A 25599-nucleotide genomic window follows, 5' to 3' on the forward strand; every position below is an offset into this window, starting at 1 on the left:
TAAAGTGTGATTTTCTTAGGGAGCTGTTATTTAGCTCCATAGTGTTATTATATGCAGGAGTTAAGCCCCATTAATATAATGGGTGAATGTATTCAGCCATGAATGTAATGAAGCAAATGTAACGCAGTTTTTCTGTATAGCGGCCCCTGTCCCCCCCACCCTCATATACTTGTTTTAATAAAGCAAATTTTTTTTTTATCCCTGACAACAGCCAACTTCGTGTTGCATCCTCAGCTATAAATGATAGCAGTCCTAGAAAAAATTCAGATGAAGTCCTTTCTTTTGCTGCACTGAAGCAAATTGTTGCATTTCTTCTTGCATTTACTTTCTACGCTCAGTTGCAGAAGCAGTTAATTTGAATGTAGGCAGTTGCATGAGGGCCAGGCATGTTACTGCAGCTGCAGCTGCAGCCCGTCTGGTATCTGGCGTTTGAGGGGCAGTTCTTTTGTGAATACAGTATTCTAAAGTGGTGGCTGTAGTGAAAATGTTGTTTTAAGCATCTTTTATTACCTGCCGCTGTGGCTCAGTGGTTAAGGCGCTCGGCTACTGATCCGGAGTCCCCGGGTTCGAACCCGACCGCGGCGGCTACGTTTCAGTGGAGGCAAGACGCAAAGGCGGCCGTGTGCTGTGCGATGTCAGTGCTGTCAGTGCACGTTAAAGATCCCAGGTGGTCGAAATTATTCCGGCCCCTCCACTACGGCACCTTTTTCTTCCTTTCTTCTTTCACTCCCTCGTTTATCCCTTCCTTTATGGTGCGGTTCAAGTGTCCAAGGATACATGAGACAGATACTGCACCATTTTCATTCCTCAAAAACCAATTATTATTATTATTAAGCATCTTTTAAACAGTATAAATGGACTATGACTACACCGTTTTGGAAGTGAACTTTTTTTTGTTCTGTTAGTAGAGAGAAAATGGTCTGACATTGTCACTCCGTTGTACATTCTCCTTTTATGTTTTTCAGATCAGCTAAATTCCTTCTGTCGAGCAGACTCTTGGTGTCAGCGCTTTTTAACGACATGATGCACCTGAGCTAGCAGGGGACGGAGTGATCCATTTCTCATTAATGACCCACTTGTCTGCTGTATATTCTTTCATCCTCATTACTCTTCAGCACTTCACTTCCAGCCGTTTAAGCTAACTTTCTGAGTAGAATAAAATCACGAAGTGTAAAAGCCCCAAAATCAAAAATGACAATCTCCGCTTCCTTTTAGTGGCATGCAATTTCTCTGTAACAGTCATAAACAGAAGGCCTTTGCACATAGCAACTGTGAACGTTGTGCTTCGATTGCAGGTCAAACATGAGGCTGGCCTGGCGATCACGTTCCTTGACTCGTGTTCAGCAGACAGCTTCGAGGTGCTCTTTGTGACACCGCTTCCCTTTGAGCGCACCTTCGACTGCTTCCTGTTGTAAGTACACTGGCTGCATATGTCTTGTTTGTAGTGCTTTTAGTTGCTGGACTATTATCGGTGTGCATGATCATCCTGAACTGTGTCCTAGACGGTCCACTTAATTGGTGTGTGAAAACAGATGCACTGCAATCTTGCAATGCGGAAGAGACCAGGTTTGCCTGGTAGGCTTGATGTGGCACATGTTCACATGTTGTTTGCAAAAAGGAGTGCCTAAAAAGCTTATAATTACCTTATCTTGTGTAAGGAAATATGAAACCAACCATTACAGGATGGCATGCAAGAAATATCGTAGTGGCTTCCAGTTGTGCATGTTACTGTACAATAGCCAATGTCTTTTCCTCTTATCACTCTTAATTTAACCTATGTTGTGCAGGCTCAGTGAGAGGGACTTGGAATCGGCTGTGGAGGCGCTTTCCCTTCGTGCCGAGTTGGCAGATTTTAGTGGCTCTAAGGCAAGAGCAGTCTGCAAGGCCCTATGCAGCATTTTGCGGAGGGGCTTCGGTGACCGGGTCCACTTGGTGACTACTCGGTTGTCTCCACCTGCAGAGGTTAGCAAGGATCTCGGTCTTGACTGTCTGCATCAATGTTTTTCTATTATTTGTTCCAAAGCCTTTATTGTTGCGTACCAAGTGATCAAAGCCTGACAGAATGTTTGCATGCTGTATGACTGCTGCACTGTGTGTGGGCAGTTGGAGGTGCAGCTGGTTGCTTTCATAATACTACACAGAGTGCATGATGTTGCTTTAATGCTACGTAGGGTAATGCAAAGGTATCTTTTAGTGCACATGTAATGATTGAAAAAGGATTTCAGTTGATGTTCAAATTTCGCGCGTGTGAAAATTGCATTTGCGATCCTTAATAAAAATTCTTGGCGTTTTGAAGCATGCCTCTCCCCAAACAAATGGGTTATTGTCAAAATTGCTATTACAATGCATGCAGTGAAGCTCCGATGTTCATGCATTTAATCAGCAAAATTTCTCGCCATTGGTGTTCTGTGTCTTTGAATGTAGACCCACTGTCATAAGTTTATGGAGCATGACTTTTGGGAAGAAATTTTTCTTTTCTTTGCATTTGGGGTGCATTGCTTGAGATTTAATGGTGCATTGTGGAATTTGCACACTCACAGTTCGGCTGAATGTGGGATATAGTTCTAAACTTGTGTAAGGGCCGCTTCGTCGACAACTTGGGAGCGGGTAATTTGGAAAAGGGGGGGTGGTCTTCAAAGAGCAGCTGTGTTTCACGTGCACGCATTCTTTCCTGCGCAGTGCATTCTGTGTGCAGCTACATGGCAGCAACAGCTGCCTATAGTACACGGTACAACCATGTCGACAGCGCACTGTCCTCTTCAGCCTCCACCTAGAATCGCTATCGCGTTGCGGCATCCACTGTGCAGCAATGCCTCAGCACTGCTAAACTAGTCTTAATGTCCTAGGCGTTTGCTCCAGAAGGGATAAAACCGTTTGGCCAAACCGTCATTATGGTGAATTCGAAATCTCATTGCTATACGCACATGCTTTCACCTCTATTTTCGTTTGGAGTAACTTGCAGTGATGTGTGTGACATTTAACAATAAAATTCCCTGGCAGCCTATTCTATTGCTGGTGTTTCATGCCAGTCGTGATATTATCCATATTTTCAGTTAGTTATCTCTGGAAAGCGTCCGCCAGGCTCACATAGATTCTTCCTAAAATGCAGGTCGTTGCACCAACAGGGGTACACGCAATCTGGGTTCCACTGTAGTAAAAAAAACTGACTGGAAAAACACCTCTTTTACACAAGGGCTGCACCCCCATCAGAATTCCCCCTCCCAATAAAGTGCTGCCCTTACAGGAGTGTGTACAATATCTGTTCTAGGCTGTGTGCAAAGGTGGCAAAGAAATTGAGTTTTTTCACTAATATTGCATGACAAACTTTGACTGCAAATGATAGGTGTAACCTTAAGAGACCGGAAGCGGGAAGAGTGGGTGAGGGGACAAACGCGGGTTAATGACACCCTAGCAGAAATCAAGAGGAAGAAATGGCTTGGGCAGGGCATGTAATGCGAAGGCAAGATAACCGCTGGTCCTTAAGGGTAACGGAGTGGATTCCAAGAGAAGGAAAGCATAGCAGGAGGCGGCAGAAGGTTAGGTGGGCGGATGAGATTAAGAAGCTTGTGGGGATACGGTAGATGCAGCTGGCAAAGGACAGGGTTAATTGGAGAGACATGGGAGGGAGAGGCCTTTGCCCTTCAGTGGGCGTAGTCAGGGTGATGGATGATGATGGTGGTGACGTACAATTGATTCATATAAAACCCAGTCATACCAAAGTGCAGTACAGCAAAAATTACTACTTCTCAATACTTTTCCTGGAAAAAAATAATGTGGTGTTACCTGCTTCCAAATGTCAGCCTCATTCTTTTAGAAGAACACGACACAGTTGTGAATATTTGCTTGCCCCAATTTTCATCGCAACAAACGCTTACAAGTGTATGGCTCCTTCCCTCAGCCGGCAAGCGAGTGGAATGTATCGAGTGTTTTCATGACAGCGTTAGAAAATTATGTTAAGTTCAGCGATGGGACCTGTCCTTCTTTTCACGCATTATATTCGTTTCATGTCACATTACTTATGCTTGTCTGTGCTTTGTTTTTATGTTTGCTGAAAAGCCCCTCTCTTTTGGACCAGAGTATTGGCCTGCAGTACTATTACTAAATAAAAATAAATATAATTGTATGGCAGCCAATGGGACTGCTCTCATTTATCCTTAATGTCTTGCTTTCATGACGGCTCACACTTGAGAGGAAGCTGTGTTGCGAGGATCTGAAACTACTTGAGATCGGAGAAAGTGTCCTTGGCATTGACGAAAACAGTGCTTGGCCTCTTTCCATTTACATGCGTGCGTGCAGAAGAAGTGCTAAGATTAAACTATGTGTGCCGCATACCACTGTGTCTAACAGCTGAATAGAGGGGATTCTTTATATGCTGGTTTTGACTGTCTCACAGAAACTGCTGTGTATATTGTGACCCATTTTGACTGCACTAAAACGTGTCCAGTTACATACCTTTGACTGCGGTTCCCTGCATCATTGGTGCCTCTTGCACGCAGTGGAAGATTTGTCGTGAGCCGCCTGCTACTCAGGAGTCCCTTGAAATCGGACTGCTGCTGAACGCGGAGCACTGCTTTGCCAAAGTGGAGCGGGGCCCAGCCGCAGACACGCCCGATGCCGCCGCCTTCCGGCAGCTGTGGGGAGACAAATCTGAGCTGCGTCGCTTCCCGGACAGCAGCATCCTGGAGGCGGTTGTCTGGTCTGGCAGGACAGCATCTGAGCGCCGCACCATCTCGCTCAGGATCGCACGGCACCTCCTGTCAAGGTACGGTGACTGTGTGGCAGATGGGTTGGACTTTTCGTCGTCTGGATGGTTTCCTGACTTCAGAAATTGCTATTCCACCACAGCAGTTATGTTAAGGGGGGACACTGGTCTTAAAGCTATTTTTGTTGTTTTTTGACCAATCTTAATAAAAATGCATAGACTTATTCAAATCTTTATGCTGATTTCAAATATGCATTTATTTTAAGTGTATGCCAATTAGTTTTCAAGATAATTAACAATTAATGTCCATTGCTTGAGGCCCAAATAGCAAAATAATGATTTCATCTAAAATTAATTTTAAGGCATGGTTAGATAGCCAGAATAGTGAATTATGAAATGTTGAGAGCAGATTTTTGATATGTCAATTATTACTCATTTTACAACCTTCTGAATTTCAGTATAAAAAATGTGTGTACCAAGTAATGGTAAATTAACGAAAATAATAATTTTTTTAAGGTAAAATGAAAAAATCTGCTCCCAACATTTCACACAGCATACATTAGGCTTTCCATTGCAACCGAAATTTCAGCTCTATGTGACTTGGTTGCTGAGATATCAAGGCCTCAAGACTGCTAGCAGTCAACCATATGCATTTTGAGAAAAGCCCCAAAAACAAACAGGGGACAGTTTAATAAATATTTACAAGTGCAGTAATATATTTACAATAGGAAATGGCTAGTAGCTTGCAGGAATGTAGTCCTTTTGATTGCCAGTAGTATCCAGGTGCCGCTTCTTGAGCACTCCTTGAATATTTTCCGCAATGGAATGCTTTCGAGCGCACTTTTGCTCTCGGCGCTCATCCTTCTCTCGCATTCTTTTTGCGCTCATAGCATTCGTATTGAGGCCCAGTTCCTGTAATATTGCTGCAGAAGTTCTTTTGCTGCCTGCGTTGAACCGCATTACTGCCTCAGCCACGGCAGCCTCAACAGTAAACAATGATGTGTGGCGCTCTTTGGGTGCCAAGGCCCATATCAAAGAGTGTAGGCTTTCATTACTGTTTTGGGTTTTACCCCTATGGCACCGCTCTAAGAGCTTGCTATCCGACAGTCGCTCATAGACAGGGAGCAATGCTTTAGCAACATGGGGTGGAATGTTGTACCGATGCTTTGGAGCAGATTCGCCTCGGGCTGCTGCTGCATTTTGCTGGCACCAAGAGTCCAGTCCCGATGGGCAGAAGCTATGGTTTGATGCCTCATCAGTAGAGGTAATGTGGTGGTAGGTGGCCATCACAGCCTTCTGCGTAGCCTCTACATCCCCATTATGGGATTTTAAAGCCCAGGCATAATAGGAGCTTAACTTTGTTATGAGGCTGCCTGTCAGTTTGCCTTTTCCTCCAAGGTTTTCGGCACCTTTGTGTTTGGACAACAAAGTCCGCAACGCTGTTCCGATACGTTTCTGCACGTGGTTTATGCAGTCTTCTTTTTTTACTTTGATGTATCCATACACATCTGCCTCTTGCACAGCTAGAAAAGCCCGACTATCACCGTCCGAAAGCATTGTGGTATAGCGAAGGCCACACTTCTTCAACGACCTTTCAAAAAGAATAAGGGCTGCCTCAACTTCCATCTCTCCAGCCTTTTTTTCTGAGTTTTTTTGGCATAGGTGCCCAGCCCTCCAGGACTGGTATGATGGGTCACCTTCTTTTGGGCCTCGCTCGCAGCCGGCACAGAAGTTGCACAATACAACATAGTCCAGCACAAGCACGGTAAACAGTTAGATGACGGTTCCCACACCAATGTGGGATGTGTGGCCGCGTGTCATCCAAGTGCCGTCGTATGATACTGCAATATTGCCGGGGTTCCCAAGGTCCAATTCATTATAAAGTTCTCGAACCGACCGCGCACACTCTTGTGTAACTTCTTCGGCTGCACGAGCTGCTGCAGGTGTCAACTTTTTTTTCACATAGTCTTGCCACGTTTTATTGTGGAGACCGCGGTGCGAAACGTTCAGCGATGAAAAAATGTCATTTAGAGCTGTCTGCTGGTTGCCAGTGCTCTGCATTGCACGAGCAGCGAGCACATTCACCACAAAAGGGTTGATCTTCTGATCGCCACGTACCCGCGGCGAACTCCATGCAGACGATGCGTCTCCACAGCTCGCACATTGAAGAGAAAGTTTAACGGCAAGGTCGTATTCTCGCTCATCTTTTACGAAGCTCAAGTCATTGCCGCCACACGTTTTACACTTCACAAGTTTCAACAAACTGTTTAGCGATTCCAAACAAACGATCGTGAAGCTTGCCTCGTCGAGCAGACAGTCCGACGCGCTGCCGTCACGTAAACAACGAGACTTCCGCTCCGTTGCTGGAGTTGAGGCGAGTTCTCGCAGTTTTTGTTTAGTCTTCGTCTTATTTTGGAGCACATCTGAGGGCTCCAGCATCACTGTATCACGGCGGATGCGGGCGCTGCCGCTTACAGCTTCCCGTGCTGCGGAGCGCGTTAGGCCTACCTGCGCGGCCTCGCCGACACGATCGTTCAGCGCAGGAGTTTCATCATTGTCGGGGCGCACAGCAGGGCGTCTCTTGAGGTTATCGACCAGCGACTTCTTCCTTTTCTTGCCGAATTTATGCCTTGAGTGCACCTTGCGCGCTGAACCAGGCATCGCTGCGCGTTTCTTGCACTGCGCGGTCCGGCACAAAGAGTCGCGTCTCCCCGCGGCTCGGGCGCGTCAAGCAGACGCTGCCAGCCAGCTCCACCAATCGGATGACGACCTGCTGTCACGTGATCCGCGGCAGCCAATAGGATTTTGAATACTACCTTTTCTTTTTTGCTTTTTTCTTGGCAACCAATGGGCGAACGGAAGCCGTAGTGGCGGGAAATTGAAGGCGAAAGGCGGCTTTTTCAAATGAGACCAAGATGGCTGCGGTGCCGCGCATGAAACGGGAGCTACGCTTTACGAAATACTGCTGTTTCGGCGCCGATTTCAGCTCAAATTCGGGCGACATGGATTATATAAATTGGTATTGTGAGTAAAATACTGACCTTAGAGGCGAGAAATTTAACAGAGAGGTAGATAAATGGCTGCTGATTTCGAAAATAACATTTTCTAAAAACTGATTTTTTCGAGATTTTTCGGCCCGAAAGACCCGTGTCCCCCCTTAAGAGGGCAGTTAGAATGCCTCAACACCTTTCTTACATGTTTGTTTTTATTTTTTCTACTTTTTCAGCATTCCACTGTGCTTCTTTTCCTTTGGCAGAGAGGTTTTGTCAGAGGAAAATGCAATGGTCTCTACTCTGGCTTGTGGTGACGCACGTTGGCAAGAGCTTGAAGATCTCAGCGCCACCTTTATGCCGCCATTCTCAGAGCATCAGCATGGGAGTACTTGAGTAAACTGCGGTGCTTTCTTTTTTTTTCTTTGTCAGGCATGCCGGCATCGAGGCGTGCACCGCAGTAGGCGACTTTCTGGACCGGCTGCTCGTCCCATGTGGCGTGGAATTTCCGTCGCCACAGCATTACGGCACCGGTGAAGAGCTCGGCGGGGAACTAATCGCCGCATATGACGAGCTGGCCCGCTGCCTGCGTCGCCTGCATGACCTGCCGCTGACTGTATCGTCCGTCAGGGGTGCATCTCCAACGTTACGCCTGACAGAAGTGAGTGTGCTTGTGTGTGGAGTCACATGACTGTGAAAGATGCAGCTGTACTATTACGCCTGTGTGCTTGATCGAGCTAGTTGGCTACATTGTACGACTCGGGTATGCCTGTGGTGCACCAACTGTGACTGTACCACTGTTTATACTTTGCAGCAAATGAATGTGCTATGATGCAGAGCACACAATGCTTGGGGATGTGCTATGGAATCCTCAGTCACGAAAATTTCATTAGACAACCCCTAAACAGTCTATAGACAGCCCATAGGCTGTCTACAGACTATTTATGGGCTGTCTAAAGAAACTCTTGCAAGGGATATACTCTTTCAGATTTGTGGTCAACCAGGTAACTTTCATAACTGTGACAGTCTCCTTGTTTTAAGCGGCATGCACTAAAAGACGAGACATAAAAGTACCTATGTGGGAAGGTGCAATACTCATTGCTGACTACCAATACCCACAAGCTTAGTATGTTTTCACTTGCTGTCCGTTGCATCTTTTGGGTTTATAATTTTTTTTTAGGCAAAGCACGCACAAACTCATAACTCGTGCTAATGTGTTCTGTAACATGTAAATTGGGCATTCAGCATGGAATCTACTGTATAATCTCACGTAACTGTCGCGCCTCCTGTTTTGGACTAGATAATTGAGGAAAAAATATGGTTATAAGTTCAATTTTTTAAATTTGTGTATGGGCCACACCTGTTAAAGTCACGCCCAAATTAAAAAAAAAAAGTGCGGTTCTTACACGAGTTTGTGCAACAAAAGTAAAAACAGCGCTAATTTTTACACAAACCACACAGAAAGGCCAGACAGGGGGCACTTTCTGGTCTTTCTGTGTGGTTTGTGTAAAAATTAGCGCTGTTTTTACTTTCGTCGCACAATGTTACAGCAACTAGCCCAGCAAGAGGTACTGTTACACGAGTTTATACCGTAATTATCTAGAATATAAACCTACTTGTCACAAAGTATATTAATGCAAAAGCATTATATGTCTCATTGGCAAAGAAATCCGGCGTCGGCGATGATCAGCAGCAGTGGCCCCGAAAATCTCAGATGACGTCACCGTGGCATCAGAGAAAAATAAAATTTCGTCCCAGTGTGCGGGGAATCGAACCCAGGACATTAAGATCACAAGTTGAGCACACAATAATGAGTATGTGTGTCATTAGAAAGGACGAGAAAGAGTTAAAAACAAGAAAAACCAAAAAGGAGATGCAAACAACAACAATGAGTTTGCATTCAAAGCACATAAGTAGTTTTTAGTGCCCTCCGTAGTACTTTTTTTTTTGTTCCACGAAGGTTTATGCACTTCTTTCCCTGCTGAGAAAAGTTATTGATGCAATAATCTCATGCAGGCTTCGGCATACAAATGTCATACAATTTCTATGATATTGTATGGCATCTGTATGATGTCTGTATGACAAATGTGTGATTTTGCAAAAATGAATGACATTTGTATGACAAACTGTATGAGGTTATTGCATCGTACAACTTTTGTGCAGGATTGTGTTGCAGAAAATTCAATTCTGCCCCCCCACTGCGACCCTCTCTTTGCGTTGTAGGTCTTCCCGCCCTTCAACGGCTTCTTGGTGTCGGATCTTGGCACCACTTTTATCCAGGACAACGTATATGCGATGCCCCTCCCATTCAAAGCTCATGTCCCACATTTGGTGCCCGTCTCCACAGGTAAGACTGTCCAGAGTGCCTCACTTTGGCCTCTTTCATTTGCACACTTTCCTCCCAGTCATCTAATGGAGGCACCAAGCTTCCCTCATGTATTTACTCTTTTGGACCTGTCCCATCGCTTAAAGTGCAAGGTTATGGCCATGCAGGCTTTCTGACGATACTACTAAAAACTACTGCTCAATAATATCTTGTACGTGTTGCAATACCATCACATTGAAATAAACATTTTACAGTCATCTCATATTTGCGCTGCGTTTTGACCGTAGGGGCCCGGGTGGGGAGGAGCACTGCCATGAAACTTGGCTACCCCTAATGGAGAACCCTGCACACTCACTAGCACGTGTTCATGGAGTTGTCGTTTAAAAGCAATAGCTGCTCAATGGCACAATCGCAATTACGACGAGCACTCAGGGGTCTCATAATAGGTCTCGCACCCCTCGAAATGTGTTGGCTCCGCATGTAGGCCAACTCCCCAATTTTCGATGGCCCCTTTTGCAGGACATCGACACGCTTCAATGAGTGCAGTGAAGTTCAGTGCATTCTCTCTGTCTCTCTCTCTCTCTCTTTTTTTTTTTCAGATAATGGTCTTGTGTGTTCGAAAAATACGCAATTTTTAAAATGCCTGTTGTGCCATTCAAATTATTTTGTGTGCTAGAATTATTGGAAGTATTCGCATCGAAATTATCGGAAGGAAATTACTAATTAATTCAAATTCACTTCGAACCAAAAAACCACTATTCGTACATGCCTTCTGTTTTCTAAGTGGGCCGTTTGTCGTCTGTGCTGTGCACAGTTGTGGTCCACATGGAGGCCACGGGCAAGTGGCCCGATGATCTGGAGGCCCTGCGTCGTGTGAAGGCTGCATTCCACCTGACACTCGCTCGACTGCTGCGCGACAACGAGCACCTGGTCACAGCAGCGCGCCCAGAGCACGTCGATGTCCTCAAGGTCAGTAGGTGTGGCATGTGCGGACAGTAGCTGGTAAATCTTCAGGTGCCTCATGTTCTTCTGCTTGGAATAATGGAAATTTTGCCACATTACACACAGCAGTGGCTCAGTGGTTACGGCACTGGGCTGTTGACCTAAAATACTTAAGTTCGATCCTGGCCGAGGTGGTCGCATTTCGATGGAGGTAAAATGCTAGAGGCCTGTGTACTGTCAGTGCATGTTAAAGAACCCCAGGTGGTTGAAATTTTTGGAGCCTTTCACTACAGCGTCCTTCATAGCCTGAGTCGCTTTGGGATGTTAAACCGGCATAAACCAACCTGCCACTAGCGGCTTGACGACTTGGACCATGCAAAGCTTGCATACCTGCGCAAGATATCATGTTTACTCTCATAAAGAGTGCCACTGCCAGTTTTGTTGTGAAAAGGTAAAAATTTTGCCTGCATAATGAATGCACATTGTAATAATAATTTTTTTTTTAAAGTGCTTTCTTGTGCAAGAAAAATTTATTTTGATGCTTTTTACAGGGATGAACTGAAGTGCCAGTTTCCTAAAGACAACCACTCAGTGTGACATTTTGAGCCAGGAGTGCTGCATCTAACGTTGACTGCTTGATCTTGAGAATAGACTCCCCTTACTGTGTGCTGTGCCTTGCTACCCTAAGGTGCAAGCATGTATTTTTGCACCCTACATGTGCTTCCCATAATATCTGACTGTGTGCTCCTCATACGATTTACAAACCTCTCTTGTGACAATTTGCTACGGTCTGTTGCACTGGGTTTAACTTCCTTATGAACCAGAACATGTTGTACAACATCTTAATTAGAGTATGCAGTAAAAAGCCCGTTAATTGACTCTATTCTTTCGTAAATCTGTATAATTCGAATTGCCGGCCCTTCTTGGCCAACGCCGATGTAAGTCTGTGGCTCCGTACGCTCATTAATTCGGGCACTATGGGTCTCGAACAGGTTAATACGAACGGGCTCCATAAGGGAGGCCACTTCCATGTATGACTGGCGTGGCAAGAGGCCCTATTAAAAACCAGAGTTCCATGCTGCAGAGACTTGCGCACCTCGTATGTGTGCGTGACGGCAGTAGTGATGAAAGATAGGTGGCTCCATCTCCGAGAACAGTCCGACTGACATAGTTTCGATTTCGCTTTTCTGAGCTTCACGCCAGCTTGCAGCGATGCTTGCTCGACCAGCCAGCATCATCCAGCCAACCTAATCTAGCTGAGTACTGTTTCGAATGCTGATTGGCACATCACCGGTGTTTTCGTCCCCTTTTGTCTGCCGGTTCAACGCCGTTTCCTTCGCTTGCGTTCGCATGGTTTCTGTCCTGCAGTGCTCTGAAACTGTGCGCTCGTCACATGCCGTTCACTCTTCATGCAATGAAGCGACACGCGACGCTGCCACTTATGGTGGGTGTGATGAGGTAGCGGTGGAGCTCCACCATATCATGCCGTGATGGATGCTGGAGGCCCTTAACAATTTCGAAGCAGTTCTGCTTTGATGTTCCCGACAGTATGCACGCAATAAAACATTGATGGGAATGTGAAAAACAGTCACTGCTGCACTGTTCCAATCTTAAAATCAGGCACGCATTGCCCAGTCTTTCACCAAATAGATTTCTTGTGCTGCCAGCAACTCTGCACAGTTTCTTTGGGGTCATTCGATAATTCGAACATCTTTTACGGCTCCCTGAAGTTCCAATTAATGAGCTTTAATAAGTTATTTGTCGCACTTTTTTTTTTCTGCTGGTTCACTAATTGTGATTGTTGGGAAGAGGATGCAATCTGAATAATTTTTGAGTGTGCCTCTTCAGGGCAGGCCAGCTTTTGTCATGACAGATGTTATTGAGCTTACCCATGACTCTAATTAGTGCAGTTTATATGCGAAGTGCTGGTGATGTCAACTCGGCATTGCAGGACAATATCAAGAAAACTTCTGGACCAGACAGTAGTTCCCATGTGCCCTTATTGCAATGTTGGCAATGTGCCTTAGCACCTTTTTTTTGCAGAATGGCAGGATGGAGCTAAATCTTTGTTGCGGGCCTCACTTTATTCATTTCATTTGTTGCATTGTGGTAACACTCGCATTACCTTGTGTCCAGGACTGTGTTAGACATGTAGCAGCAGCTGTGCGCTGCAAGGAGATTTGTAGTTGTATTGTCTGCCGCATAGGAGCTCTGGGATGCCACTTTGCATCTGCTTATTCTTCCTTTCCCTCTTATTTTTTTTTGCACAGTCTGGGTTCGTGTTCCGAGTGTGCATCGCAGCCCACAAGGAGATTGGCCTGGCTCGGCAGATCGTCTCACCTAATGGTGCCATCAAGATCAAGGACACTAAGCTCAGCTCTAAGATCGAGTTTGAGACTGAGATCTTGCCCAGCCTCACCAGCACACTGCATGGGTGAGTTCTCATCATGGCATGATTAAATCCTGCTGCTATATTACCGTAAAAACCGGATATGTCGGACCGGAATATAGGTTGACCCCCTAACTAACCAATTCTAAAAAGGAAAAAGATCTTTTTTCAATGGGAAAAGTACCGAAAGACATCCTTACTTTGAAACAAATGCGACTCGAGAGGTTGCACAATGGTGACAGTATTTAATTTCATTTAAATGCTGCTTGTATGTACACCCAGCAAATTTTTTAACAATACCGCGCACCAATCGGCCTGCGTGTTTGTTTCTGGCACAGGCAAGTACGGCGCCGTAGAGCAAAGCCCTCCTCTTCATGAATTGCCGCAACCAGGATGGCGAGCCTTTGAATTGCGCCCTCGTGAGTCTAGAGGCACGCGCGATATCTGCCGCTTTCACGCGGATACATTCGGCAGTCACAGGCAGCGATCTTGCTCGCAGCGCAACGTTTCCTTCCTATTCTCGATACACTACGGTCTGCCCACGAAATGATGTTTTCTTCTGGTTGCTGCAAGTTGTAATACGCAGCTTCTGCCTCTGCCAGTACTGAATGCTCTTTTCGGATACTCCAAATTCGCGCTGTGCCGCCAGGTTCCCGTGAGCTTCCTCGTACTCAATCGTGTTTTTCTTGGAGGCGACGGTAAATTGCCGTTAGCTTCCGCTTTGCATCTACTGAAACGCAAAATGGCGGCACTGCTGCTGATGGCGATGGTGATGGAGGCTGTTGACTTCAGCCACCCATTGTTGCAAGACTTCCGTATTTTTTCCGCCAATGACCGGTATATAAGACGGGGGTCGACTTTTCACCATGGTTTTTTGAAAAAAAGTTCGACCTATATTCCGGTTTTTACAGTAGTATGAAAAGATGCCTTGTGGTGTGGTACTGTAGTGCATGCAGATACCTCCTGAAAGTTCCGCCTTTTGGAATTATATACCGCATGTACTCGCGTAATGAACCCACTTGTTTTTTTCCCGGAAAAGTTGACATCAGTTTAGTGGGAGGGTCCATTACGCAGGAAAAAATTGGCAGTGGCTTAACTTCACTAATCCTAGAATTCAGCGCAAAGCAAGGATGCTTGCTAAATGTCAGAGGCTTGTCCATGGCAACTCCGCTACACACTCGCGAGAGCTGTTCAATATATAGTACCCACACGACGACGTGGTAGCACATGGTCTTACGACACCCCTATCGAATTTTATCACGTGGCTTTACATCACCTCATCAGGTGTTCTTAAGGTCAAAGGTCAACCCACAGGTCACCTAATGTCTGAGGTCAACTCAAGATCAAAGGTCATGGGTCAAGGGTTCGACACCATAACTGTACCGCATAAGGTCATACATGGCTAACGTGGTTGGGCTGAAGCTCGTTCAAGGTCATTCTCCAGCCAACGTGATGACTGCTTTACATAGCGTAATGAAGCTTTACGCTTCAAAAAAAAGTTTAAGCAGATTTTTTTGGGAGGGTCGAGATTTCATGTCGTACCTCCGTCCGGTCCGACCTTCTGTCATCAACAAATGCACGCTGTTAGGCGCGTTCGTACCGCTGGTGTTTAACATTGTTCACTTTGACGCGATCCGGCAATTTTGTCAGTTTGGTGGTAGCCAGCGGCGCCGGCCATTCATGGTGAGATAACGCGAACATGCTGAACACCAGCCCTGAAGGTCAGGCGCGTTTCTTACGCGAGGTTAAAAAACACAGGACAATGACGAGTGTGTAATGCGAATGTTTAAGCCTTGGCTTAGAGCACACAACGTCTTGGCGCTCTGTCAAGCTCGCCCAGCACGCCCCCCCTCCCTCTGGCAGGAGCTCTCCTCAAAAGATAAAGAAACAAGTGCTGATGTTATCAGCGGCAGGCAGCATGCGGACGAAACTGGGGAGCCCGCTACAAAAAGCTAAAGGCTGAACAAAAAAAAAAGTAAGTTCTGGTTGACAGAAGGAGGGGGGTTCATTAAGCGAGTATATCCGGTATAATGCTACACTGAATAGATACATACACACAAGCACAATTGAAAAGTGGCACGACATAAGCTGTTTGCAGCCTCAAACAAAAAGTGACTTGCCGGCAGTCAAAGTGTTGTACTATCTGAGCTTGTAAACCTGCATGCGATAGCAGTGCTCTCGGCATGCCGTATAGACCAAGTTTGTCACATTCCAGATGATGGAGCTATGTGAAGCTTGTTTGGTCATTTGGCGAGAGGCTCACATTTAGAGTCAGTGATCGATTTTTCAGGCATGTTTGATTTTTTGGAATTTTACGGAGCATCATCACGCATCCCATAGAAAAATCAGTGTTATAAATGCGACTAAAATTTCGGATGTGTTGCAGCTGGTTGCCTGACTCCTTTTACCTCACTCTGCCGCAGATAGCCAAACTATTCTTTTGTTTGTTCATTGGAGTCTCGTTGATTCTAACATCGAAGAACGTTGAAGAGAATGTTTCACAGAAGTTGTGTGTCAACCACGTTTCAAACTGCAGGACGTAGCTTGTGGTTGAGAGATTACGATTCACTTATCAGTTTCACTCTGACTTTGACATTGCATTTATCAGGTGCGTAGTACACCATAACTTCGCATATTCAAATATCCACATGCCATTGAATTTCTTTCCTTTTTTTTTCCATTATTTTCATAACGGCCTCGCAGGCTGCAGCAGCAGCACAGCACGTTTAGCGCAACGTGCCGACTCGCCAAGCGCTGGGTGGCGTCGCAGCTGCTGAGCAATCACCTGACGGAGGAATGCGTCGAACTGCTTGCAGCTGCTGTCTACGTGTCTCCTGCCCCATACGTGGTGCCCAAGTAAGTCGAGACTGTTTCAAGCCCACGCCAGTCACTTTGTGGTATGCACTGCTCTTTGAGCCCGTCAGACAGTGCAGGAGTTCTGCTGCTGCTTGTCATCCTGCCTTCTTTCTTTTATTTGGATCATTGTTTCAGAGATAATTGGTCTTGGATAACAGGGAAAAAGGCAGGTCCCTCTGCATGACGAGGGCCCTGTCACATATACACTGGTCGGAAAGTGCAGGTGATGGATTAATCGTTATACAAGTGGTAATGTAAATAAACAGTTCAAAAAAACGCCAACAACACATTATTCCCCTTGTTTTCTTTTTTTTTATCTGAATTAAGAGCAGAATCATGCCATTCGCATTGGTCTTAATTAGTTCCTGTAGAACAGAGGCACCGGTGCACTGCTAGCAGTTCTAATGATCAAAGCTTCTGTTGCCGATCTGTGGGGCACATGCTGACCCTGTATTTTTCATATTGCACTGTGAGAGCTGGTCAAGTGGTAATCTGCTAGTGCGTTGTTTTCCATTTCCTGGGGGGGGGGGGGGGGTCGTTACAATTGATCATCATGCAGTAGAAGCTCGTTAATTTAAAGTTTGTTGGACTGCCACTATAGGAAACATTGGAATTAATTGAGCTTTCGAATCATCCAAATGGAAATGAAATGAAGAAAGCAAGCATTAAATGCATTAAATCGGACGCAGATCTTTGAAGGCACCGCCATTGCACTGAGCAAAGCTGTAGTTGTCCAAGCTATAACACGAGCTTGGGTGGGGTGGTTGTTGTCGCTGTCATTGCTCACCGCCAGAATATCAGTCGCACCAGTTTCAACACTAGCAGATCACTTTTGTGCATCTCCCTTGATGTAACTGAATGACGGAACTGGCGCAGCGTTTGCCTTTGTGTGTTGGAAGCCTTGGAGGCTGCAAACAGTCAATTAATTATTAAACTTAACTATTCAGTTTGCAGTGCACTAGCTGCTAACATTATACTGTGAAATTTGCCGGGTGGATTTTGAGGTCGCCAAAAATTGTTGAATTAGCTTGGATTTCGAATTAACTGACTTCGGTGTACAGTCGAGCCCACATATAACGGCCCCACTTAAAACGAACTTTCGCTTATAACTAACGAGACCTGCGCTACCGTCAAAATATACATTATTTCAGTGGCACAAAATCACGCATATAACGAACGTCATTAAGCCCTGCCGATCGGTTACAGCAAATGAACGGTGTAAACCAGCCGCTGTGATGCGAGATAACCTGCCTTCGATCCCTTTGCACGCCTGGCGCATGGTATGTTTTCCCAAGCCTTATCGCAGGCAAACTGCCCGCCCCGTTTCGTGCCCCTCTCAAGCGAGCTACCCTTTCCCTACTGACGTGCTGCCCACAAGGGTTGGCATGTGCGGCGTGCGCCCATATTGTGTAACTTCCAAGATCGCCTTCCCGCCCCTCCTCGGAACTGCGCTTGCCTCTGCTCACTCTCTTGCAAATCCATGCGTGGCCTCCGCGATCAACCGCGCTGCCGCCGGTGCTGATTGCGGAGACCACGCTCGGTGATGCAGACCTTCCGTGGGAGCCAAGAGGTGGCTGCGCCAATGCTCATTGGCTTCTCCGCTGGCGCTGTGCATCTGTATCTGTAGCTTGATTGCCGCTTGTGTATGTTGCACGTCTACCCCATCGCGCGCTTTTGTCACTCTTGTTGCGGTGCGGACGTTTCGTTGGCTTCGTTCAATTCTCGGGCCCTGGTTGTAATTCGGGATGGCAGACAGGAACACCGTGCCCATTTCCATTGCATTCAGCGGTAGAGATGATGAAAGTGGCCTGGGCGGAGGTGACGGCAACTTGCGTGCGGAACTGCTTCCGCAAGGCCAGCTTCGTCAACACTGTGTCTGATGCCGAGCCTGATGCTTCCGAAGATGACCAGCCCAGCGGCGATTTGTGGCAGCACGTCGTCGGCTCTGACATGGGGGGGGGGTCATGACATTGGTTGGAATGATTTTATTTCTGTCACTGACGACGCCGACACCGCGGAACCGTGCATGGTCGAGGACATCGTTTCTGAAGTGCGGGACGAGAGTGACGCAGAAGAATCAGATGAGGATGAAACTTCAGAGCCAGCACCCATAAGTGCGCCTGTAGCGCAGGGCTACATAGAGAGCCTCGGACAATGTGTCTATGCCAAGGGCCTCAGCGAAAAGTACGCTTCTGCTTTAAATAAACTGGAAACCGCCCTCATCGGATCTGCGCTGCAAAAACAGACGTCCATCACGGACTTTTACACGAAGAAAAAATTTTGTGTTTTGACAAGGAACTGTCGTTAAAGCTGTGGTCCACTTACTACGAAAATCGGTATATAACGAACGGACGTCGCGTAACGCTCATGTTTGTTATAAGCGGGCTTGACTGTATTATTTCCTTTGTGAGTAGAAGATTCAGCTGCTTAATGTCTGGTGCACTATGTGGTTCTTCACAGCTCCCCAAGACTGGGCTTCCAGCGGTTCCTTGCCCTGCTGGCAAACTACGATTGGGCTAGGCAGCCCCTGATTCTTAACCTGGCAGACAAGTTCACAAGTGAGTTGAGGCCCACACAGTGAAGCTTTACAGTGTGTATGGTCGTGAAGTGGTTTGGCGAACTGCTCCACGGGCGAGAAAATTATCTTCGTTCCATACTCACTGGTGACCACCTTGTAATATGTAATATGTGTCCAGCAGTTGCCTTTTAGAATGTGGAAACTTTGCTGAAAGTGTGTCACGTTGTTGCCGTGTTATTGCGGGCAAAGGATCTTTTTGCTGATTCCTTCTAAAGCATTTTGCCAAAATTTGTAATCAACAGTGCTCCGACTTGAATGCCTTTGGAATTGTAAGTTTATCTATGGTAGTGCACTGGATGGGCACAGTTGACCGATTTGTGTGCAGCAACTTAAAGGTGATAATAAACGCACTGCAGTAACAGGTGGTGAAGAAATTAAGGTAATTAGAGAGGCATCGATTGTGGAACTCCCTGCAGAACCTGTGCATTAAAATTAGCTGCATTGATTGTTCCAAAACATGGAGGTCAGCAGACCGTCACACCATCTACAGGCTTCAAATGAACTGCTCTGCACAGCTGAGAACACAGGGATAGCAGAGAAATTCAAGCTGCAGGCTGCCACAGATAACTGACTACCCGACTCACAGATGGCGCTCCGTTTGTTTACATCCGGGAACAGGCTGCTGGTCATGGTCAGGTTTTGAATTGGAGCTTTTTAACTGGTAGGATTGAAGAACTTGGAGATAGGGCCTAATGTGAATATATTTGCATTAACGAGCTTCGTCCTGATGGCAGTTTATTGCTCGCTTGTCTTTTGTGGTGGTTTGCAGAGGAGCAGGTGGCAGAGCTGCACTCTACCTTTGTCAACCAGAGGTCAACGCTGCCCCCAATGTTCATTGCGACTCCGCTGGACGGGCGGCATGTGTCACACTGGACACGGCACTTTCCAACGGGCCAGATCCTGCAGCGCCTCACGGCTTTGGCTAGAGAGTCGCTTCGGGTCCTGGAGGGACAAATCATGTGCCCTACCGAGGCCGACATCCGGGTGAGTCGAGGAAGGGCCTGTGCAGCAACACAGGACTTGGAGGTTGTCATCAGCGATTCCTGTCTCACATTCTAACCAATTGACTTACATGGGGCAATTTTTTTCACTTTGAGCTCATTTTCAGCGAGCTTCAAAGAGCTTTACGCTCCTTGTGCTGACTAATGCAAGCATTAACTGCATTAGCTTCGTCGTTTCACTTTTATAAGGCTGATACGCAAAGCAGCAACTGAGAAGCTCCAATTCCCATCATAAACTTGGAAAGGTGTCTGATAGAGTGAAATACATTGTATTTTGTCTTGGGTGAACACCACTTTTTCTTCATTCAAACCGTATCTTCCTCCACTTCCGCGGAACACACCTGGCTGTGTGGGGTGGTTATTTCTTTCATTTTTTTTTTTTTTTGTTGTAAGATCTCTCTTGCTTGTATAAATCTGTCGTTCGTGTCTAATTTTTCATATGTTGTTTCCTCAAATGCGTGCTCGTGTGTGGGACTCTCTGTGTCTGCAGCAAATATTCCGGCCTCCTCTTGGCCCATACGACGTGATCATTCACCTGGACGAGAGGCGAGTGCCCACTGCACACACAGCTGTGGACTGCACTGTCGCAACTGGCCTGAGGCCGTTGAAGAGCAACATGCTTCCCGTTGTTGGCTTTGACGTCGTCGCCAAGTATGTGAAGGCTCTTGAGGTGCGTGCCTTCACTCGTCACCAAATACCCTCACTCCAAATTCTTTGTGAAATTATGAATGTGTGGAATTTCAGCACCAGCACTTCGTCTTGCCTGTTTAACCTCTTTAGTAAAGCACTCTCTCACGTGGTTCATTCGTCCACGTGATCTTTCATGATATGGCTTAATAAGAAGGTGCACCTGCAACTGGCACTCTTGCGCCCTATTCTATTGCCCGTAAGTGAATGTGGTCACACCACTGAGGGTGTGCTCTTACTAGAAGCATTTTGCACGCCTTGCACAATTTTACAATATGTTGCAGTATGGAGGTTAGCTTGCATATGACCACACATCTAATGCCTTGCAAGGGTGCCATACTCTGTGTGTTAAAGATGGAGCATCTGAGGGAGTACCACCTTTGAATTTGTGGTACCCATGCACTTTAGTCACATTGTGTTGGCGCTATATTTGACAGATTATGAATTCCTTTTTGTCATATTCTCCACACGGCTGTCAAACTGTTTCAGACACAATGTTCACATTGTGTGCATGACAAACTCACAGCTTATGGATAATTTTTCCTGGGCTTCTCGAGTTATCTGTCTCTGCAAAAAGAATGGTGATTTCATGATCCTTTGAGTGCCCGTTTCCTTCACTTGCGAGAGAACCTTGTCACGACATCAGAACCAAAGTGATGTTTTTACGCAGTTGCATGTATGTACGTCTGTGGAAAATTAACAGTTGGTGTTTCGCATTTGAAAACATACCATCATGCTTTCTTTAGGCCTATGCAGACTGTGTTGATGGGTGTTTTGCAGAAATGACAAGTACCGCCTGAAACTGTTAATGCTTTTCATTTTTCTCCAGCTTGAGCTGTGACTTTTCCTATGCATGTGAAAGCGGCAGCTTCATGTTGCGTGCATATGTAGCGAGAAAGCATTGCACCTTCTGCAGAGTGCATACGGAGAGCTGGCCCTGTTCTTCTACGACCGCTACGGAGGCAACCTGGTGGCCGTTCTGTGGAAGCCAAATGCCTTTGTGCCCCAGCCACTGAAGGTGAGACTGGGTTTTGATGTGTGCAGAAACAAGTGAGAAAAGGTCAGATAGGTGGCACCACTTGCAAAACGAGCCTTGACACATAACACTGAATACAGCTCATTGTGTAGGAAAGAAAAATGCAAGAATGTATACGGATGGGACAGGGCGAGTGCCTAAAATGGTCTATTCCGATTGCAGATTTGCTCTGCTTTCCACCCTAGCACATTGCTTTATTGGTAGTCATGAAAAGGTGTAAGATGGAGGCCTAACAGACTATATTGTTTTCTTTATCGTGGCTTATTTCTAGCCCCAGCGAACTTGTTGGCCCGCTAACAGTGAAAGAGACCTGTCATTGTTGACCGGTGTGTAACGTTGCCACCGTGCCCAGCTTCTTCACTGGCATGGTAACGGGCTCTGCTTGACTTTTTCCCACTGGTGTTGCCGTCTTCCATTTTCATCTTCTGGTGGCTTGGGCAGATGAGCTTGGTGTTTGTTTGAGGCACCGTGCATAGAGTACGAGATCGAGAGTACGAGATATATTAATTTATTTACTTGATACTAATGTGCATCCTTTTCTCCGTTATAAAAAAATCATCTAAAAGTGAAAATGACTTGTGCGTTGGAATCAAGTATGAAAATGAAACTACGCCAGCAGTACCCTATTGTCATCGGCATTATAAAATGGCGGCTTGGTGAGGCAAATGACATTAGGACTACCTCTGCACGTTTGGTGTTCCTGAAACTTGTGTGCATGATTGACAGAAGCAACAAGATAGGATTTTCTCCAGCAAGTCGGCCGAAAAGGGTTTCAGTTGGCCGAAGAAAGGCCAGGTTCCAGAAATAGAAGAGCTTGCTGACATCATGCAACAACAGCAAACAGATCACAGAATTGCGACTATGGGATTCTTGAAAGTGGGGACTGTGCATTTGGTGATGCAGAAGGGCTTAACATGGATGTAGTTCAAAGCCAGCAGGTGGTGGAAAATGGACTTTTAATAAAGTCATGGATTTTTGCTTCGGAAGTGAACAGGCATCTGCCAGAAATTGCCAGTAGAGTGTTAAAAGCTTGATGCCTTTAAGCATTAACATCCCGAGCCGCTCTGCTTCGACGCGCCTGCCACCACAACAGTGGAAATGAAGGGGGCAAAACAAGTGCACGTTTTATCCACTGGTCAAGAAAAGGCGAGAGTAACCATAATACTTTGCTGCACTGTGAATGGGCACGAACTGCTTCCATTGTTAGTTTTCAAGCGCAAGACACTCCCAAAAGGTGTAGTGTTCCCAAGCAGTACCGTTGTGCGTGCCATTGAAAAAGGGCGGTTGGACGTAGACCTCCTCTTGGAGTGGAAGACATTGCACTTTTTGCACAACCGTGTAAGGAGCTCATCCTGCTGAAAACGGTGTCTCCTGTCATCCTACATCAGGCAGAAAAAATCCCAGAAGTTTCATATAAAGCTAATGGATTGGGGGAGGGTCCAAATGAAGCCAAAATTGGTGAGGAGGTTCCTCTAATGGGGGTATTTCAGGATATAGAAGTAACTCACTATAAGAAATTAGCCGGCATTGGGGTTCGAACACCGGCCCTCTGCATGCCAGGCGGGCGGGTGGGCACGCAATGCATAGGCCACGAAGAGTCGTTGGTTCAAGCGTGTTAGAGGGGCACCTGGTGAATGCGTTGTGGTATGTATGACTTAGTAGCGAGTGTTTGAGATGTGTACTGATGTTAAGGTTATAAAACAAATAGAACCAAATATAAATATATAATATAATTATAATTGCACAGAATGAAAAGGCGGCGTTATGGTGCTTCATTGTACTGAAACAAATGGTATGTACGTGTATGAGTATGTAATGGTGTAGTATATCGTGCAGTGTAAGCTAGCTGGTGATTGGTAATGTTGTCAGTTATTGTAATCAATGACCATTGCAGATTGGTAATGTGATTGTAGATTTGGTAACTGGTGATTAATGATAGATAACTGAGATTGGTACTTGCTAATTAAATGTGCTTTATGATTGGTAATTGATACTTGTGATTTAGGAAGCCGCCATCGCCTTTACTCTTAAAGGAGTATAGACTCCTAATTTTGGTGGCATGTTTTCTTCTCTACAATGATGCAGAAGACACTACTGTGCATGAATCCCCATGTGATATTCGCCTACGACCGCTAAATAATTTATAATTGAATTTTTTCTGTCGTGCTGTTTTGGCTTCGGTTTCAACAGCCGAATGATGGCTGTGATGGTCAAAGAGTGCTTTTGTGTCGCTTAAGGCATGACAAAATGTCCGTATAATCGCTGCTTCATCGTTTTAATTTACTGCAGTGCCGAAGCCAGCCTTCCTCAAGAGCCGGAATTACAACAAATGCAAAAGCAGCGATTATATTGCAGTTTTTTCATGGCTCACGTGACCTGTAAGCACACATTGACGTCACGGTCCCCATTTGGCTGTTGAAACCGAAACCGCACGAGAAATTCGATTTTAAATTATTTAGCGGTCGTGGGAGAATACCGGGTGGTGGCACATGTATAACAATTCCTTACGCATCCTTGCAAACAAGAAAATACACACCCAAAATTTAGGTGTCTATACTCCTTTAAGGCAAAGCTTAAGTGTCCTCCTAATTTTTCTTTCTGACCATGAAAAGCAGGTGCGCGTTACAGTCAAGTAAATGCAGTATTTTAAATGTTAATGGGTGAGTGTGTATCTCTGATCACTGTCCTCATAGCTGTATTTGTGCATATGTGAGTTGCAAGTGTACTATGTAAAACTCTGGCAAAACATTGCCCGTGCTGTGTGTGGCTGTTAATGGTACTTTGCTGCCAGCAACTGAATGCAAGATCTCGATTGGTGCAGGTGTCCCACATGGGAGGCTACTTGCTCAAGGGCAAGGACATGATGGTGCCCAACGTGGAGGCCATCGTAGAAGACTTCAGCATTCTCGGAAACGGCCTAGTGGCATCTGTTGAGGCCAGGACCAGCAAGTGGACCATCTAGATGGTGCTATGTGCACAGGACTCTGATTTTAAATTAAAAAAAAAACTTGTAAATAAACAGCATGATGTGGCAGTGTTTGAAATGTTGGTGCTGCACCATCATATGTCCACATGATGTGAGAAGACATCTTTATTAAAACACTGGGTCTGATATTGTGTAAAGCCCCTCTATTGTCGCTGGCGCTTTTTTTAAGCAACGCGAAACTTTGAAGTGCGCCGCAGCCTTCCTTCCGTATCCGCATATGGCTGTTGTGGTTCCATTTTCCGCCGGAGGTCGGCGTCCATTTTGTATTTGCTCGCATGGAGGTCGCACAGGTTAATCACGGTCACGCACATTGTTTTGCCGAGATGTTGATCTACCGAATGCAGGTCTCTAATGCAAGCACATAATTCGAGAGTGTCGATGTTATCAACGAGGTGCAAAGGCGCACCACGGCATCAACAAGCAGCAGCTCCGATCCCCGTCTCTTGGCATCGGTCAACTTCTTGACTTGAACGCTCAGAAATTTCAACGCTTTTCACACGGTGTAATCATCGCATGCGGACACAAACCACTAGCGTGATATGCTTTTCCAATACTGTTTGAGAAAATAGCACCCAAACAGCAATACGGCGATGGATGAAAACAGCACCAATGCAACGCAGCCACAGACTCGCCTCGAGAACCGAGCAACAAAATGGCAGCGCTTCCTTCCGTTCAAGACCGGAAGTCGGAAAGCTGCGTGAGGAGGAAGGGCCGTGGGAAACGGGAGGTAGAGGCCACTTAACCTGGTCGGCAGAAAACGTGGAGGGGCTTTAATATGTATTGTGAAATCAGAAAGAGCTTCCTGGTATGTGTGGAGAAGCCGAGGTGCTGTTTGTCCATTCCTGCTGTTCTGCTCCACAAAGGTGGACACACCTCCCTATAGTTCACCTTTAATGTCACCCAGCTTTAGTATGTAGGCTGTGTTGCTGGTTGCAAGTACAGTATAGCCTCTTTATATGATTTTTTTTTAAATGTGAAGGGACAGGGACGTATTATTCGGGAAAACGTATAATTCAAACCGCCCAATTGAAAAAAAAAATGTGGACTGGAATTTCTTAGCATAAGGTTGGATCCGCTCTTTTTCTAGTGCTTGCAGAATTCAGACA

The 25599-nt window shown here is 46.0% G+C and overlaps 1 protein-coding gene across 1 annotated transcript in view; it reads left to right on the top strand.

The window, feature by feature from the left end:
- The window catches only part of Mat89Ba (nucleolar protein 6 Mat89Ba), a 38039-nt gene extending 13416 nt beyond the window's left edge, over positions 1 to 24623 (top strand). The window contains exons 10-22 of the mRNA XM_077641019.1: positions 1296 to 1411; positions 1788 to 1962; positions 4497 to 4762; positions 8125 to 8353; positions 9916 to 10039; positions 10833 to 10987; positions 13231 to 13394; positions 16053 to 16205; positions 18666 to 18763; positions 19553 to 19767; positions 20275 to 20454; positions 21388 to 21489; positions 24329 to 24623. Of these exons, the coding sequence (XP_077497145.1) occupies positions 1296 to 1411; positions 1788 to 1962; positions 4497 to 4762; positions 8125 to 8353; positions 9916 to 10039; positions 10833 to 10987; positions 13231 to 13394; positions 16053 to 16205; positions 18666 to 18763; positions 19553 to 19767; positions 20275 to 20454; positions 21388 to 21489; positions 24329 to 24469 (2118 nt within the window). The 3' untranslated portion in view covers positions 24470 to 24623. The remainder of the gene's footprint in view (positions 1 to 1295; positions 1412 to 1787; positions 1963 to 4496; positions 4763 to 8124; positions 8354 to 9915; positions 10040 to 10832; positions 10988 to 13230; positions 13395 to 16052; positions 16206 to 18665; positions 18764 to 19552; positions 19768 to 20274; positions 20455 to 21387; positions 21490 to 24328) is intronic.
- The last annotated feature ends 976 nt before the right edge of the window (positions 24624 to 25599 follow it).

The sequence above is a fragment of the Amblyomma americanum genome, chromosome 10, assembly GCF_052857255.1.
Source record: "Amblyomma americanum isolate KBUSLIRL-KWMA chromosome 10, ASM5285725v1, whole genome shotgun sequence".
NCBI lineage: Eukaryota > Metazoa > Arthropoda > Arachnida > Ixodida > Ixodidae > Amblyomma > Amblyomma americanum.